The sequence below is a fragment of the Pinus tabuliformis genome, chromosome 9 (genome assembly GCF_031772625.1).
Source record: "Pinus tabuliformis cultivar Carrire ecotype Pingquan chromosome 9, CPIR1, whole genome shotgun sequence".
In the NCBI taxonomy this organism is placed as follows: Eukaryota; Viridiplantae; Streptophyta; class Pinopsida; order Pinales; family Pinaceae; genus Pinus; species Pinus tabuliformis.
In genome coordinates, this window is record NC_142307.1 from 1,864,650,028 (window position 1) to 1,864,666,648 (window position 16,621).

Sequence of the window (16,621 nt, forward strand, 5' to 3'; positions counted from 1 at the left end):
TCGCGTATACAAGCAGGTTCACTATATACCAAGTCGCGTATACGCAGGTTCGCTATATACCAAGTCGCGTGTACACGCAGGTTGGCTTCAGTAAAAGAGCGTGTATGTGGAAAACTTATCTTTGGTCCGTGGCGGTTATTCCTTGGAAGTTGTGCCTATGGTTTCGGACCATGGTGTCTCGATGGACGTGTTGATCCCTAGTTTTGAAGTTGATGGTATTGGATTTCTATGGTTCTGGCTCTTGGTATTGAGCAAGGCCTAAGGCTATATAAGGAGAAGAAGATCATTTGGCATAACACAATTGAGAAGTCTTGAATATCTGAAAAAGAAAGAGATCTTGTATGCAGGTTCTGGGTGGCTTGATCTAAGCTAAGGAGAGATCACACTGGTTGATGGAAGACTAGATCTAAGGACAGATCGGGATCTAATGGTTTGAAATGCACTATTATGATTATGTCTATTTCTAGATCTGCATACTGACGCAATGTTATGTTTTGGGTCTAACTGATGTCTGGTACAGTTGCAAGTTAAGAGAATTTATTTTTAGATCTGTACGCAGGTTGTCTTTGGTAAAAGCGCGTGTATACGCGGGTTCCTTTCATTGAAGTAGCGTATATCTTTTGAAGTTTGATATTTGGGGTTGCAGTTGAGTCTGACTGCTATTGCAGAGTTCTGTAGTCTGCTCTGTGTTCTGGTGACTGGCGTTGACAGGGTTTCAGTGGTTCAGTGATTCAAAGGTTGATGATGCTAGTATTGGTTGTTTTGTGCTTCAATGATCTGTGATGAAAGTTGAATGAATTGTGGTCTTCAGATTGTAATGTTGTGCTTCAGGAATATCCAGTCTGAAAATGTATGAAAAGTGGTACCTGAAGGAAAGAAGATTGTAGGCCAGCACCTACAAGAGCAAAGGGGGTTGGAGCTCCCTTCCAAGGAAGTTTAGAGAACGAGAGAAGGTTGAAGCCTTCAGCAGGTTGTAGCCTGCGTACTGGTATAAGGCTGCACCAGTACAAAAGATTGTAAACTGAAGTTTCATATTAAAGAAAGATAGAGACGACTTGCAGCAGGTGGTTTTCACCCACATTGGGTTTCCACCTTATATCATGGTGTTCATGTGTGTGTTTTCTGTGTGATGATCTGTTCTGTTATACTGCACCTGTTTTACTATCATGGTTAATAATGTCCTGATGCATTCACTGAAGATAAGCTACTGAATCATAAGTTTTCTTGTTATACGTTGGTTTCTTTAGACACAGTAGCGTGTACACGCTGTTTCACTTAACTGAAGTAGCGTATATGTTTCTGAGCATAAAATGAAAAAGTTTTTCTGATAATACTGATTCACCCCCCCTCTCAGTATTATTTCCAACAATTGGTATCAGAGCGGGTCCTTCAGAGAAGCTTGATCGCTTGAAGGTAGATCGTTCATCATGAGCAACTATGAGAGAGAAGCATCAATCAGGCCACCGGTTTTTGATGGGACAAACTTCAATTATTGGAAGGTAAGAGTTACTGCCTATCTTCAATCTCTTGGTACAGAAGTTTGGGACATCGCAGAGACAGGCTACACTTTTCCTTCAGCTACTCCTACAGATGCAGACGAGAAAAAGAAATATGAAACAAATGCGAAAGCAATCAGTACTCTATTGGGATGTATATCCCAGTCAGAATTCATGAAGGTAATGCACTATAAATCTGCAAAAGAAATATGGGACAAGATTGTCACGAGCTATGAAGGAGACGAACAGGTAAAGCGTGCTAAACTTCAAACTCTCAGGATTAAGTATGAGACTCTCAGAATGTATAATGATGAAACTGTGGCTAACTATTTCCTTAGAGTTAATGAGATTGTTAATTGCATGAAAAACTTGGGTGAAGAAATAAAAGAGGCTATTGTGGTTGAAAAGGTTCTAAGGTCATTGTCCCCCAAATTTGAATCTAAAGTGTCTGCAATAGAAGAAAAGGAAAATATACGAATTCTTACTATGTCTCAGCTTCATGGAATTCTAACTGCTTATGAAATGAGAAAGGGAGGTCCATCAGACAGAAGAGAAGCTGCTTTCAAGGCTTCAGGCAAAGGAGATTATTATGAAGCAAGTCACATGCCAGAAGATGAAGAAGAAGAATCAAATTTTGTCAGAAATCTTCAAAGGGGTTCTGGAAGGTTCAGAGGTAAGTTACCTTTTAAATGCTTTGCTTGTGGAAGAGTAGGTCATTATGCTGCCAGATGTCCTCACAAAGATAAGAATGACAAGGGAAAGGAACCTGTTAAATGGAACAAGAAACAAAATGAAAAGAAGAAAAGCTATTACACTCATGAAGATAGTGATGGTCTTTCAAATAGTGATGAAGATGAACAAGGTAATAGATATAAACTTTTAATGGCTTTTGAAGATGATGACTACGTGGATGCTATAGATGTAGAAGGCTTTTGTGAAGAAATGAAAGATCTCAAAGTTTGCTTAGAAGAGAAGAATGCTATTATTGATTCTCTACAATATCAACTAGCTGAAAAGGAAAAACATCTTGAAAAATTGGAATGTGAGATTGTTTGCCTTAGAAAGGAGATTGAGAAAACAAAAGCAATTAATCTTAAATTTGTTAAAGGATCTGAAACCTTGGATGAGATTATCAATGTGCAACGATCTCCTCTGATCAAGACAGGTCTTGGATATAATGGAGAAACATCTCAAGCCTCTACCTCTAAAAGTTATCTTGATGCAGCAAGGAGAAGCAAGCAAAAGCCAAATAAAAGTCATCAGGTGAATCAATGACAGTTTATCTCAAGAACAAATAAAGACCATCAAGAAATTCGGGGACAAACTGCCTTAAGGACAAACAGAAGCTACAATCAACCACAGGTAAAATCTTCCCAATTTGCTCCAAGAATGAATGTGAATAGAAGCTACAATCGGTTGGATGATAGATCTGATTATCGCAGAAGTTTCTTTAATGGCCAATGCTTTTCTTGCCATAACTTCGGTCACAAAGCAGCTCAATGTGTTGCCTACAAGACAATCATGACTAGAGAAGTTCAAAAGCAAGGGAGAATGACTGGAACCATGAAAAAGACTTATAACAACTTTTCGGTTCTTGAAAATGAAATTGAATGCTCTATTTGTAATAACTTTGGTCATGAAGACTCTGAATGCAGGAGCAGGTTTCAGAAGACAACTCAGAAGGAAGAAACCTCAAATGTCAGAACATGGAGAATAAAGGAACCGCAACCAGAAAGATGTGGGATAGCCTTTTATGCAGAAGGTCAAGAAAGTCTATGGTACATTGACAGCGGATGTTCGAAGCATATGACAGGGGACAAAGAAAAGCTTGAGTCATATACCGCATTAGAAAAGGGGAAGAAAGTTTCTTTTGGAAACAATATCTCTGTAGCCATAAAAGGAAAAGGTGTTGCTCCATTGAAAGAGAAGGTCAAAGCTGGAAATGTTTTGTATGTTGATGGATTGAAGCATAATCTTCTGAGTGTCAGTCAGATGTGCGATCAAGGAACAGAGGTAATATTTAGATCAAATGGATATTGTGTTCGTGATCTTGATACAGGTAAAACAGTGATCAAAGGAAGAAGGACTCCAAATAATCTATACATATTTGAAGAAGGACCACAACAATGCTATTTGAGCAAGGATGATGAACACTGGCTATGGCATCGGAGGTTGGGGCATCTAAGCTTTTCACAAATAAGGAAAGCATGCAAATATCAGGCAGTTCGTGGTCTTCCAGATATCAAAATTCCAGACAACACTATATGCAAATCTTGTCAGTTTGGGAAGCAAACCAGAACTAACTTTCCAGAGAAGGAAGGATCAGCCAGCATACCTCTTGAGCTAGTCCATACAGATGTATGCGGTCCATTTAGGAAAAGGACACCTCGAGGAGAAGAATATTTGATATTATTCATTGACGATTTCTCCAGGTTTTTCTGGTTAGGGCTTATGAAGCACAAAGATGAAGCATTCGAAAAATTCAAATCCTTCAAAGCCTTGGTTGAAAATGAATCAGGACACAAAATTAAGTGCCTCAGATCTGACAGAGGTGGAGAGTTTACCTCAAACGAATTTTTCGATTTCTGTGAAGAACATGGGATAAGAAGAGAATTCTCTACAGCTAGAACTCCTCAGCAAAATGGGGTGGTGGAAAGAATGAACAGAACAATCCAACAAATGGCTCGTGCTATGCTTGATGAATCAGGTACTCCCGCAACTTTCTGGGGTGAAGCTGCACATGCTGCGGTTATTATTCTTAACAAAACAAATGTCCGAGTAAACAGCACTCAAACACCTCATGAGCTCTGGAGTGGTGAGACTCCTTCGGTGAAGCACTTCAAAATATTTGGGAGCAAATGTTATATTAAGAATACTGATGAGCAACTTGGCAAACTTGAACCAAGAGCAGATGAAGGCATTCTTCTTGGTTATTCTCCACATAGCAAAGCATACAAGTGCTACAATAAAAGACTTGGCAGAATTGTTGACAGCATTGATGTAGTGGTTGATGAGAAGGGATATATTCCTAGGCAAGTTCATCATGAAGACATTGAAGAAGATGAAGGCTACCCTCAAAGGCAGAATGATGAAGAAGAAGAAGAACCTCAAGAAGAACCAGAGGAGCAGGCAAGAATAGGAGAGAAGACTCCATCCAGATATGTTCAAAAGAATCATCCAGAATCTCAGATTGTGGGGCAGAAAGAAGCAGGAGTACAAACAAGAAGAAGAATTGCCGAAGCTTCAAGCTATTTGGCATTACTCTCTTCCACTGAACCACAAAATGCGAAAGAGGCATGCAAAGATGAATGTTGGGTCAAAGCAATGGATGAAGAACTTGAGCAGATCGAAAAGAACAACACTTGGGAATTGGTTCCTAGACCAAAAGATAAAAATGTCATAGGGACAAAATGGGTCTTCAAAAATAAATTGAATGAAAATGGAGAAGTAATTAGAAATAAGGCCAGACTTTTTTGTAAAGGGTATGCGCAGCAAGAAGGAATAGATTTTGAAGAGACCTTTGCTCCTGTTGCAAGACTTGAGGCCATCCGAATGTTCCTTGCTCTCTCAAGCTTTCAAAACTTCAAGGTATTTCAAATGGACGTGAAATCAGCCTTTCTGAATGGAGACTTAGAAGAAGAAGTATATATTGAGCAGCCAGATGGTTTCATTCTTGGGAATGATCCAAACCTTGTATGCAAATTGAAAAAGGCTCTCTATGGTCTCAAACAAGCTCCAAGGGCTTGGTACTATCGATTGGACAAATATCTTCACCAACAAGGCTTTTCAAAAGGATCAGCAGATAGCAATCTCTATATAAAAGTTGAAAATAACAAATTGCTAATACTTGTTGTTTATGTAGATGATATTATCTTTGGCAGCAATGAAGAGACTATGAGTCAAAACTTTGCCTTAGTTATGCAGAAAGAATTCGAAATGTCACTACTTGGAGAATTGACATACTTTCTTGGATTGCAAATCCAACAAAATGAAGGAGGCATCTTCTTGTCTCAAACCAAGTACCTCAAGCAGATCTTGAAGAAGTATGGCATGGAAGATTCAAAGCCAGTATGTACACCCATGGTTACAGGATGCAGCCTCAGTGCAAATGATGAATCAGTAGCAGTTCATCAACCAACTTATAGATCCATGATTGGGAGTTTGCTTTATTTGACAGGTACCCGACCAGACATCATGCATGCAGTCGGAATAGTTGGGAGATTTCAGGCAAATCCAAAGGAGACTCATCTTCAGGCAGTGAAGAGAATTTTCAAATATCTTCAAGGGACACAAAATTATGGATTATGGTATCCTAGAGATACAGATCTCACACTTCATGCTTATACAGATGCAGATTGGGCCGGAAGCGTGGATGACAGGAAGAGCACAAGTGGTGGTGCATTCTTTATGGGCTCCAGATTAGTATCTTGGTTCATCAAGAAACAGAGTTCGATTGCCTTATCTACAGCTGAAGCAGAATATGTGGCTACGACATCTTGTTGCACACAACTTCTTTGGATGATGCAGACCTTGCAGGATTTTCAAATCACTTGCACTTCACCAGTCTCTATCTTATGTGATAATACAAGTGCAATCAGCATTTCAAAGAATCCAGTCATGTACTCAAAGACCAAGCACATACCAATCAAGTATCATTTTCTTCGGGAACAAGTGCTTGAGCAGAAGGTCAAGTTGGAGTATGTTCCTTCTAAGGAACAAGTTGCTGATATTCTCACAAAACCACTGCCCAGGGAAACTTTTGAATATCTCAGACAAAAGCTGGGAGTAGTTGATGCTTCATCCTGCTGTTGAAGCTTGTCTGTTCTACAGAAAAGTTGGTATACGCAAGTCACGTAAGGGATATCCGCGTATATACGCAGATTTATGTTGGGAAAGTCGCGTGTATGACGTGCGCGTGTTGTAGAAAGCATATCCGCGTACATACGCTGTTTTATGGAGGAGAAGTCGCGTATATGGAGTTTTGAACAGCAAGGGCAGACTCTGGTTGGAGAAGGTCTGAGATGGGTATGCCAGAATTCTTCAGGCACAGTTTCAGGGGGTGCAGCAGGCACAGGTTCAGGGGGAACAGCTTAAAGTCTCATAAAGCATTGTTGGCATTTAGATGCTTTTGGTTCTAGTACACAACTGTTGTTGATTTTAGGAGAAGGAGCTCAGAAGGAAATCTTGGTCGCTGATCTAAAAGATGTTTATCAGATGCTGCTTGTGACTTTCATAAGTCTTGGTCTAGATTTTTTGTCTCTATGTCATGTATCTCTTTTATGGTGTCAAGGTCATGTAATGACCTATGTTGGTTTCCCCACTATGCCTGGGATGAATGATGTAATATAATTGGTTGTTATATGTAACTTTCTGATGTATCCCCTCTTGGAGTATGGATGTATGTATTGAGTCTTTTGGTGATAGGAAGGTCTTCGTTCTTTTGAAGAACATCTTTTGCAGATATTGCCTACAGTCAGGGGGAGCATGTTTCAGCACAGCCAAGCAGAGATATCAGCATGTACTCAGGGGGAGCACAGCCCTTTGCCCTTGATGACAAAGGGGGAGAATGGTTCTAAGGATCTTGGGGTTGCCATCAAGTTCAAAGGGGTAGATTGTTGGTAGTATGAGACAAGTGTTGGCCTTGATGGCAAATCACACTGATGACAAATCATAGTGCAGAAGGATAGCAGCAAGGAATTGATGATCAGACTACAAGTATGAAGAGAAAATATATACACGCTGGTTCACTATATACCAAGTCGCGTATACAAGCAGGTTCACTATATACCAAGTCGCGTATACGCAGGTTCGTTATATACCAAGTCGCGTGTACACGCAGGTTGGCTTCAATAAAAGAGCGTGTATGTGGAAAACTTATCTTTGGTCCGTGGCGGTTATTCCTTGGAAGTTGTGCCTATGGTTTCGAACCATGGTGTCTCGACGGACGTGTTGATCCCTAGTTTTGAAGTTGATGGTATTGGATTTCTATGGTTCTGGCTCTTGGTATTGAGCAAGGCCTAAGGCTATATAAGGAGAAGAAGATCATTATGCATAACACAATTGAGAAGTCTTGAATATCTGAAAAAGAAAGAGATCTTGTATGCAGGTTCTGGGTGGCTTGATCTAAGCTAAGGAGAGATCACACCGGTTGATGGAAGACTAGATCTAAGGACAGATCGGGATCTAATGGTTTGAAATGCACTATTATGATTATGTCTATTTCTAGATCTACATACTGACGCAATGTTATGTTCTGGGTCTAACTGATGTCTGGTACAGCTGCAAGTTAAGAGAATTTATTTTTAGATCTGTACGCAGGTTGTCTTTGGTAAAAGTGCGTGTATACGCGGGTTCCTCTCATTGAAGTAGCGTATATCTTTTGAAGTTTGATATTTGGGGTTGCAGTTGAGTCTGACTGCTATTGCAGAGTTCTGTAGTCTGCTCTGTGTTCTGGTGACTGGTGTTGACAGGGTTTCAGTGGTTCAGTGATTCAAAGGTTGATGATGCTAGTATTGGTTGTTTTGTGCTTCAATGATCTGTGATGAAAGTTGAATGAATTGTGGTCTTCAGATTGTAATGTTGTGCTTCAGGAATATCCAGTCTGAAAATGTATGAAAAGTGGTACCTGAAGGAAAGAAGATTGTAGGCCAGCACCTACAAGAGCAAAGGGGGTTGGAGCTCCCTTCCAAGGAAGTTTGGAGAACGAGAGAAGGTTGAAGCCTTCAGCAGGTTGTAGCCTGCGTACTGGTATAAGGCTGCACCAGTACAAAAGATTGTAAACTGAATTTTCATATTAAAGAGAGATAGAGACGACTTGCAGCAGGTGGTTTTCACCCACATTGGGTTTCCACCTTATATCATGGTGTTCATGTGTGTGTTTTCTGTGTGATGATCTGTTCTGTTATACTGCACCTGTTTTACTATCATGGTTAATAATGTCCTGATGCATTCACTGAAGATAAGCTACTGAATCATAAGTTTTCTTGTTATACGCTGGTTTCTTTAGACACAGTAGCGTGTACACGTTGTTTCACTTAACTGAAGTAGCGTATATGTTTCTGAGCATAAAATGAAAAAGTTTTTCTGATAATACTGATTCACCCCCCCTCCAGTATTATTTCCAATAGTTGCACTAGAAGGCCTAGTGAATAGGCTAAAGTTAGAGGGCACAACAACAATTTGGGACAAATGCCTACTGTCACCATACCCTATGTCCCCTTCTCTTCTCGGATTTTCATCGATGGGAGGAGTACCAATACGGGGAAAATCAATTAAGATGATAAGATCAATGATGATATATGCAATGATTTCCAAGGCCCATCCAATGGAGAGGCTCAATATGAGGCTGACTTGCTTCAGTGAAGCTTGATGGTTCTCCAAGAAAGGCCTAAGGAGAGGGAAACAAGATTGAGGGATATATAATGATACAATGGGGTTGAGTATGCCTAGAATCAAGATCCCTAAGATGATATAAGACTTCTTTATAAGATCTTTGAAATAAGCAATTGCTTCCAAGATAAGTGTTGCTTAAATTTGGAGTCCTAGGATGGGTCCACATGAGACCTAGGATTTGAAGATTTATCATGAGAGGGAGGGCTCCTAAGAGGATGCCAGGTCAAGATAGGACAAGGAAAGGGTTAAAAAGATCAATCTTTGATGGAAGTTATGTTGAAATATGTAACTAGGTTCGGTCTTCATAATGACATACGTAATCATGATTTTGATGTAATGAGAAAAATAAATTATTGTTGATATTAAGGGATGGGTTTCATTCTCAAGAAGATTTATTTTTAGTTCAAGCTCCCATTGAGAGCTCTTAGGATTTGTCATTAAGTCATCAAGTCATTAGAGTCGTTGTCATGTATGAAAAGACCCATTTGGGCATGTTACATATTGTAAGAAAAATTTATTTGAGTCAAAGTCTAGTCAAAGAACTCTCCAAGACCAAGTCATAAGAGCAAATCACAAGTCGGCCTAGGGATAGCTTCAAGTTGGCCTCAAATCATGGATGAGGAAGTCTATATATAGGAAGACTCGACCTCATTCTAGGATCATCAATCAAGCATTGCAGAAGTTCGATCAAGGGACAAGAAAGAGCCTCATGAATGTAAAGTTATATAAGTAGATACTTAAAAGGAAAAAAGATGAGTTGATGCAAACAAGGTGAGAAGAGTTAATATATCTAATTAAAAATAACCCAAATCTTTTCTGGCAGGAACTTCAACCAAGGAAGAAGCAAATCAAAAATAATATTACAGCCAATCAATGGTTTGAATATGCAAGACAACTCTATGAGAAAGAATCAGAGGCTGAGCCTCCCCCCAGGATCAACACAACTACAAAGCTCTTCACGTTACAGGAGGTGGAGATTGGAATTAAGAAGCTGAAAACAGGAAAGGCAAAGGACTTGGTTGAACTTCAAGCAAAGTATCTAAAATGGGGAATGAACACTCTTGCACCGCACATCATGGAAATATTCAACAACATCATTCAACAAGGATTCCCAAGAGACTGGACAACTAGCCTAGCAATACCCCTTTTTAAAAGTGGAGACATTAATAATCCTTCCAATTATAGAACCATTATGATCAATCCTTTGTTTGCAAAGCTTTTCGGCAACATGGTAGAAAATAGAATCAGTAAGTGGGAAGAAGTAAAAGAAAAGAGGGCAAGAGGACAAGCGGGTTTTAGGCCGAAGCATTCTACAGTGGATCATGGTATCATGTTGAGACACATCATTGAAAAGGTTTGGGAGGAAAAAGAAGAAGTATTTGTTGACTTCAAAAATGTAATTGATACAGGCCCTAGAGATAAGTTGTGACGTAGAATGGAAGAACTTTGAAATTTCTTTGTATTATAGAGCTGTTGTCCATAGACTTTATGAAGAGGTGAAAGTCAAAATTAGAACCTCAGTGGATACTTTAGAAAACTTTAGAAGTGACATTGGAGTCAAGCAAGGTTGCCCTCTATCCGCTACTCATTCTGGTTTATATATTGATAAACTGGAAGAGTGGCTAAATCTGCAAGGTGGAGATGGTGTTTGGTTGGAGGAGTTTGTGATAAAGCTTTTTTTATATGTTGATGATCTTGTATTGTTTCTAAAGCGGCCCATGGATTGCAGATGCACCTATATGCCCTTGAGCATTTTTGTAGAGCAGTGGGGATGCAAGTCAATACTAGCAAGGCCAAAATAATGATTTTGTCTAATAAAAGGAAGCAGAGCCAGCATACATTCTTATTTGAAGGCAACATTCTTGAAGAAGTAAATGAGTACAAGTACCTCAGGATTGATTTCAACAACAAACTTAATTGTGAGGACTGCAGAAAGAACATAATTTTAGGAGGGTGGAAAGCATTATATTCTCTTCAAAACAGATGTAGAGAGGCAAAGTTATGGGATTGGAAAACGATTAAAGTGTTTTTTGGACTCCTAGTTTGTCTAGTGATGCTATATGGGTGTGAATTGTGGGCTAGCAGCACCCTCGTCTCAAAATGGAAACAAATTGAGAAAATCCAAAAACGCTTGATCATGAGCAAGTTCAAAATAAAAAGTTCAGTACCTTATGAGATAATGTTGAGTGAAACAGGAGAATCTCCCATCGAAGCAATTGCTATGGTGCGGGTCATAAGATATCTAAAAAAAATTGAGCAAATGAGAGTAGGTAGATGGCCTAATGTTATCTTCAATGAAGACATGAGTGAAAAAAAGAAAACATAGATGAAACAAAACTACACATGGATGCACAAGTGGAATATCTACCTCAATGCCTATTCTACAAAAAGCAAGGAGCTAAAGAATTTTGTTATGGAGAAGTTTCATAAACGGGTATGGGGAAAAGAGTTGGGTAGAAAGAAAAAGTACTACATTGAGGAATTCAACCCATGTGATCTACAACAAAAAGAGTTTATTGGAGCTAGCACTCCGTGGAGGGCAAAGGTTCTTATTGCTCAATTAAGAACCAACTCGCATCAACTTTTGTGTGAAACAGGACGGTGGAAAAGGCCTAAAGAAGCTTGGGAAGAATGTGCGTGTACATTTTGCACTTCTGGGCCAGTGGAATCGGAAAAACATTTCATTTTGGAATGTGATGCATTCAAAGACATCAACAAAAATTATGGGAATATGTTAGCATCAGTGTCTTTGCATTGTCTTTTCAGCGAGGGGATTGTTAGAAGGTTGGGCTAGTTCATCATCAATTTGAATAAGAAAATGATTGAATTGCAAAAGGCAAAAAACAGGGAATTGATGGTTCCATAGACTATTTTTAGTCTCGTGGATGTTAAAATATCATTTCATTTGATTTTATATTTAAAATATTGACATTATAACAACAAACTTTTTGGACCTTCCAAGAGCAACTTTAAGGGGGCAATTCCTAATTTTTCCCTACCATCTCAGTATCAAAGCTATTCCAATAGTGGATTATGATTGTGTTGGTGCATTGCATGTGGCGCGGCACCCAAGATGATTTTCTGGCTCACAAAGTATGTAATTGTTGGTGTAATGCATGTTGCATGCCGTAACAAGTTTATTTATGGACCTACGAAGTGTGAGCGATCACTTGCGATTCAATCATCATAATTTATTCTTATTGCGGCTAGAGGTGTTTTTTAGCCCAATGTGAAAGGGAGTTTGTGATTCCCTATCATGTCCCATTATTAAACATCTTGACTCGGTCAAATTTGCAATTTCCATCTTGTACCATAGCATTCTCTGATCGTGGGTTGTGATTGTGGGTGAAGAGCTTTGGGTTGTGATTGTGGGTGAAGAGAAAGCTGTGAAGTAGTATCTGTGTAATATATCTGGCATGAGGCACTCAAGTGTATTCTCGCTCGTACAAAAGTGAGTGTGAGTGCTCACGTGTGGTACAGCTGTCAGGTGAACATTACTTGAATCGTTGGATCTCCACGCTGGGGTATGGATGCTCGAATCCTTAACATCAATAATTCGATAATCCATATCCACAATCAAATGCTAATGCTGCGTAGTAACCTAGATATTGGTTGCCAAGCCGTGATTTTTGTGATTTTCTTGTGCCAACCTGTGATTACACGATTCTCCAGAGTCCATATTCTATGGCTGAGTCGTCCACTCCACCCCAAACGTATCCTCGCAGTACCAATATATTATGTCAGGGTTTATACTGCCAACTGCGCGAGAGTGAAATAAGCACCTTAACTACCATTCTTCTTCCGTCTGTGTTATGATCAAGCAGAAGAGCAGTGGTTGCGTCATCCTATTGCAATGCACTGCTTCTACCTTCTTCATAATTAGACACCCCATTCAGCAACATGCAATTGCAGTCCCAAATCAGGAGTAATCCGAACCATGCTTACCATCACGTCTGGCATATAAAAATACAGACAATTAGATGCAAGAAAAGTATAATACTATGTTAAAACCCAAGATCGAATCCCAGCATTTCCAAATGCTACAGTAATTACATGCACAACAAGCTCATGTTGAGTCCTATATGCTGTTACATGCACAGCAAGTCAACAATAAAATCAACAGGGAATGGTGACAAGTACGTTGACTAATGAACGGTGAAGATCATCATGAATGTACGGTTGAGATTGCCTCCACTCTGCTTAGACAATCTTGTAATAAAACCGCCTATAGTGTAAAATTATTGAGCTTGTTATGTGCTTTTGTTTACCTTATAGAAATGAGTTTGTTCTTTTATCCATAAATTATTATATCTTGTAGGTGATCATTGTTTTCATCCACAGGATTCAGAAGGAATTGAAATAATACACTCAATCTGTTTATATTCCACAAGTTTCTATTGAGAATCATGCATAGTTTCTGATTTCTTTGCTTGTTGTGTAGGTTCTGAAGGAAGGTAGTTTGCTTGGAAAAGGCAACCTCAATAGTGGTGCTAGCTGGGCATTAGATTTGGATGGTCAGACAGTGTGGTGTCCTATCATTGTGGAGAACTTGAATCAACCTCGACAAATGCTTGTAGAGGTTAGCTAACCGTATTACAGCATAACTGCCTATTGTCAGTGAATTTGTGATATTGTTTATTTTGATGTTTCAAATTTCACTAAGAGTTTTTGATATTCTCCAGATTTTTTGTGAGGAACGAGGAGTCTTTCTTGAAATAGCAGACATTATTCAACGTTTGGGACTTACAATCTTAAAGGGCGTTATGGAAGCTCAGAATGTTAAGATCTGGGCACATTTTGTCGTTGAGGTAACATCTTAATCAAAGCTTATCTTTAATGACTTCTTGGACACTGTCAAGAAAGTATTGCTCTCAGAAATTAGAATTGTATTTGGTGGGCGTATTTGAGTTTTCTGTTTCAAATTATATACTATATTTTGTTTAGTAAACCTATTTAGACAGAAAATGGCAAGACAAACTGTTAGAACCATATCAAAGACAGAAAATAGCAAGACAGACTGCTAGAACCATATCAAAGACATTAACCTACTGAACCATATATTATCATATCAAATATGTCTTGATGGTACATGAAACTCTTAATAAGTTGGTATCTGGTGCTCTGATATTAAGTCACAGCAGTGAAAGACATCATTAGCAAATATCAAAGAGTGTTTATTAGTTTTCCGGACACATTCTAGGATGTAAATAGGAGCCCTTGTTTTGAAAGTAGGTAAGAATATGTTTTACTCGACTCTTACATTGGTGACTTTTGCTCTAAATACAGGCAAATAGGGATGTACATAGGATGGAGATTTTGTGGTCACTCACACACCTGTTGCAGCAACACGGTGCGGCTGAAACTCACAAGTCTGGTGTAGTTGAACCCCAAGGCATTGATAGTAGTCCTCAAGCATTGCCTTCATCGCAGAAATATCCAATATCAACCCATCATATAACTGAAGGGTGGCAGTAATCATCCTTTTCTGTATTGAGAGGTGGGTGTTTCCTTGTGTCGGTCTCAGAATTTGTCTGGTGATTTTTATTCTTTCACTTAGCTTTAGGGTATTCTAATCTATGTTGTATTACATAACATTGACTCTTGTTTAGGGCATGTAAGCATGAACGAGTTAGATGGTACTTGCTCTCACTATTCTGACGATTGAAATGCGTTTCTGAGAAAATTTGCACACAGGTATCCGTATAGTAGGTTGGTCTGTACCTTAACCATTCTCTAGCGGGGAATTTTTCAAAGGATTTGCATTTGCTTTTCTTTTGAACTTTCTCCCTTGGTGGTTAAGAAGCAAGTCAGATGTTAGCTCTTTGTTGTATTATAAAGAACATCCTTTGATATCTGCAAAATCCCACTTTCTAGACTCAATGACCATCTAAATATTTTGTACAAATGACAATGATTTTGCATATTTTGGAACAGAGAAGCAACGGACTGTTGCTTAATCTGATGTATGTTGCTTAGATTTTTTTTTTTTTCTTAATCTTAAGTTACTTAGATTTGTTCATATTGAAAGTCGACTATGTCTTTTTGTCTAGTTCTAACCATATATAAGGTAAGTCTATGTTTCTTTCAAAATACAACAAGATCAGGTAGCAAATAAAGGGTAGGGAAAGCTTCTGTCTTTCTTTTGAAGATGATATATATTTATTGCTTGGCACAAAAGTCTTGTAAGTATAACAAGATCAAGCAGCAATGGTAGTTGGCCTGGTTTCAACTATTACCTTCAGCATATATAATGTATAAAGATGAAACCTGCAACATGTGTTTTTCTCTTGGAACCAGTTTGCGTTTGACCATATGGTCATGTCTAGAAGTTTTTGTTTGTTGTTTGCAATATTATATGCACTTTCATTAAAGCTTACGTTTGCATTGAATTGGATGCTAGTAGTAACATCTTCATGGAATGTGTGAATTTCTATATAACCTTTTTACACCAAAAAAATCCTTCTGATTGGCTTTATGGTCCATCGTAGTTGTCAGTGAATTGAAGGTAGACATGAGTTGAAGACTTGAGTTAAAAGAGCACAATAATTGTAGTGGTTAAGTGCAATTTCAGCAATATGGTTCTAAATATGTTCTTTTTTAAGAGTATACTATTTCTTGCGCGTGTTTATTTCTTGGATTGAATCGTTGTTTCACAACAAAACATTTTTGTTTTTCATATCGGTGCAGTGGGTTTTTAAATGGTTGACTATCTTATTTTCAGTGACTTCTATTTTTTCTTCATTTACAAGTACTCTCCAAAAATCAGTTTAAGAGTTTCAGGGAAATTTATCTTTTAAATCAACTAAAGCTTTATTAAAATACTCCAATACTTTAAGCACGACCTTTAAAAGTGAGGAATATAAGGGAATTATCTCAAGAGAGTTTGAAGACAGATCTGAAACCTACACTTAAAAGTTAATACCGAGATTTGGCACAGCAAAGAGGCATGTGAACCTTAGGACAAGGGTAAGAACATTCGTTCCAAAGTGATGACTGTTTTTAGATTTCAAAAATGCAGGGAGTTAATTCTTTTGGAAAACCTAAAAACCCCAACAAATAGATACTTGGATCAAGCTTAGGATTTAAAAAATTTGCATTTAGGAGCAACAATTTGCAGTTGGGAGCAATTTCAAGTAGATTCAAGAGTAATCATTCAAAACCCTATTATTGTATCCCATAGGGTTAGCTTAATTGGTCATGACCACTGTTATTGTGCATTTGGCTAGTTCCATTCTTGCAGGTGGTTGATTCAAATCTTATGGGCTAGGTGCACTAGTCTACGCCGATGGGTTCACTAGGGATATCATCTATGGATCCAGGGAAGCAACTTTTCTTCAGCGACATTATTAAAAAAAAAAAAACTTTTTGAGAGCTTTTAACAAACAGTTAGTGGACAGAACTTTCGGCAAACAGTTTACAGACTAAATAATTGCACATTCACAACAGTATTCACAACAGTAATGGTGGAGGGGAAAATCAGAGATTTCTAAATTCTTATTAACCAAAAGGGAGATTTGCAATAATATGATCAATATAAGAACCTGAGTATAACTCCAGCAATAGATCAGCTCAGCCCAGCAAGATAATATACTTCGGCACCAATTATGAAGAAATGGGGATAAAATGCAATAAGAACATGGACTTCTTCAACTGATGATTTTGACCCATTCAATAAACAAACTTAGCCCACAAATACCAGCTTGGCCTCAAGATGAGTTGGCTATCTAATATGC

General features: G+C 38.5%; 1 protein-coding gene across 1 annotated transcript in view; it reads left to right on the top strand.

Moving 5' to 3' along the window:
* LOC149156329 (uncharacterized) overlaps positions 1 to 14,366 on the top strand; it is an 83,220-nt gene extending 68,854 nt beyond the window's left edge. The window contains exons 6-8 of the mRNA XM_089444724.1: positions 13,330 to 13,467; positions 13,571 to 13,696; positions 14,175 to 14,366. Of these exons, the coding sequence (XP_089300850.1) occupies positions 13,330 to 13,467; positions 13,571 to 13,696; positions 14,175 to 14,363 (453 nt within the window). The 3' untranslated portion in view covers positions 14,364 to 14,366. The remainder of the gene's footprint in view (positions 1 to 13,329; positions 13,468 to 13,570; positions 13,697 to 14,174) is intronic.
* The last annotated feature ends 2,255 nt before the right edge of the window (positions 14,367 to 16,621 follow it).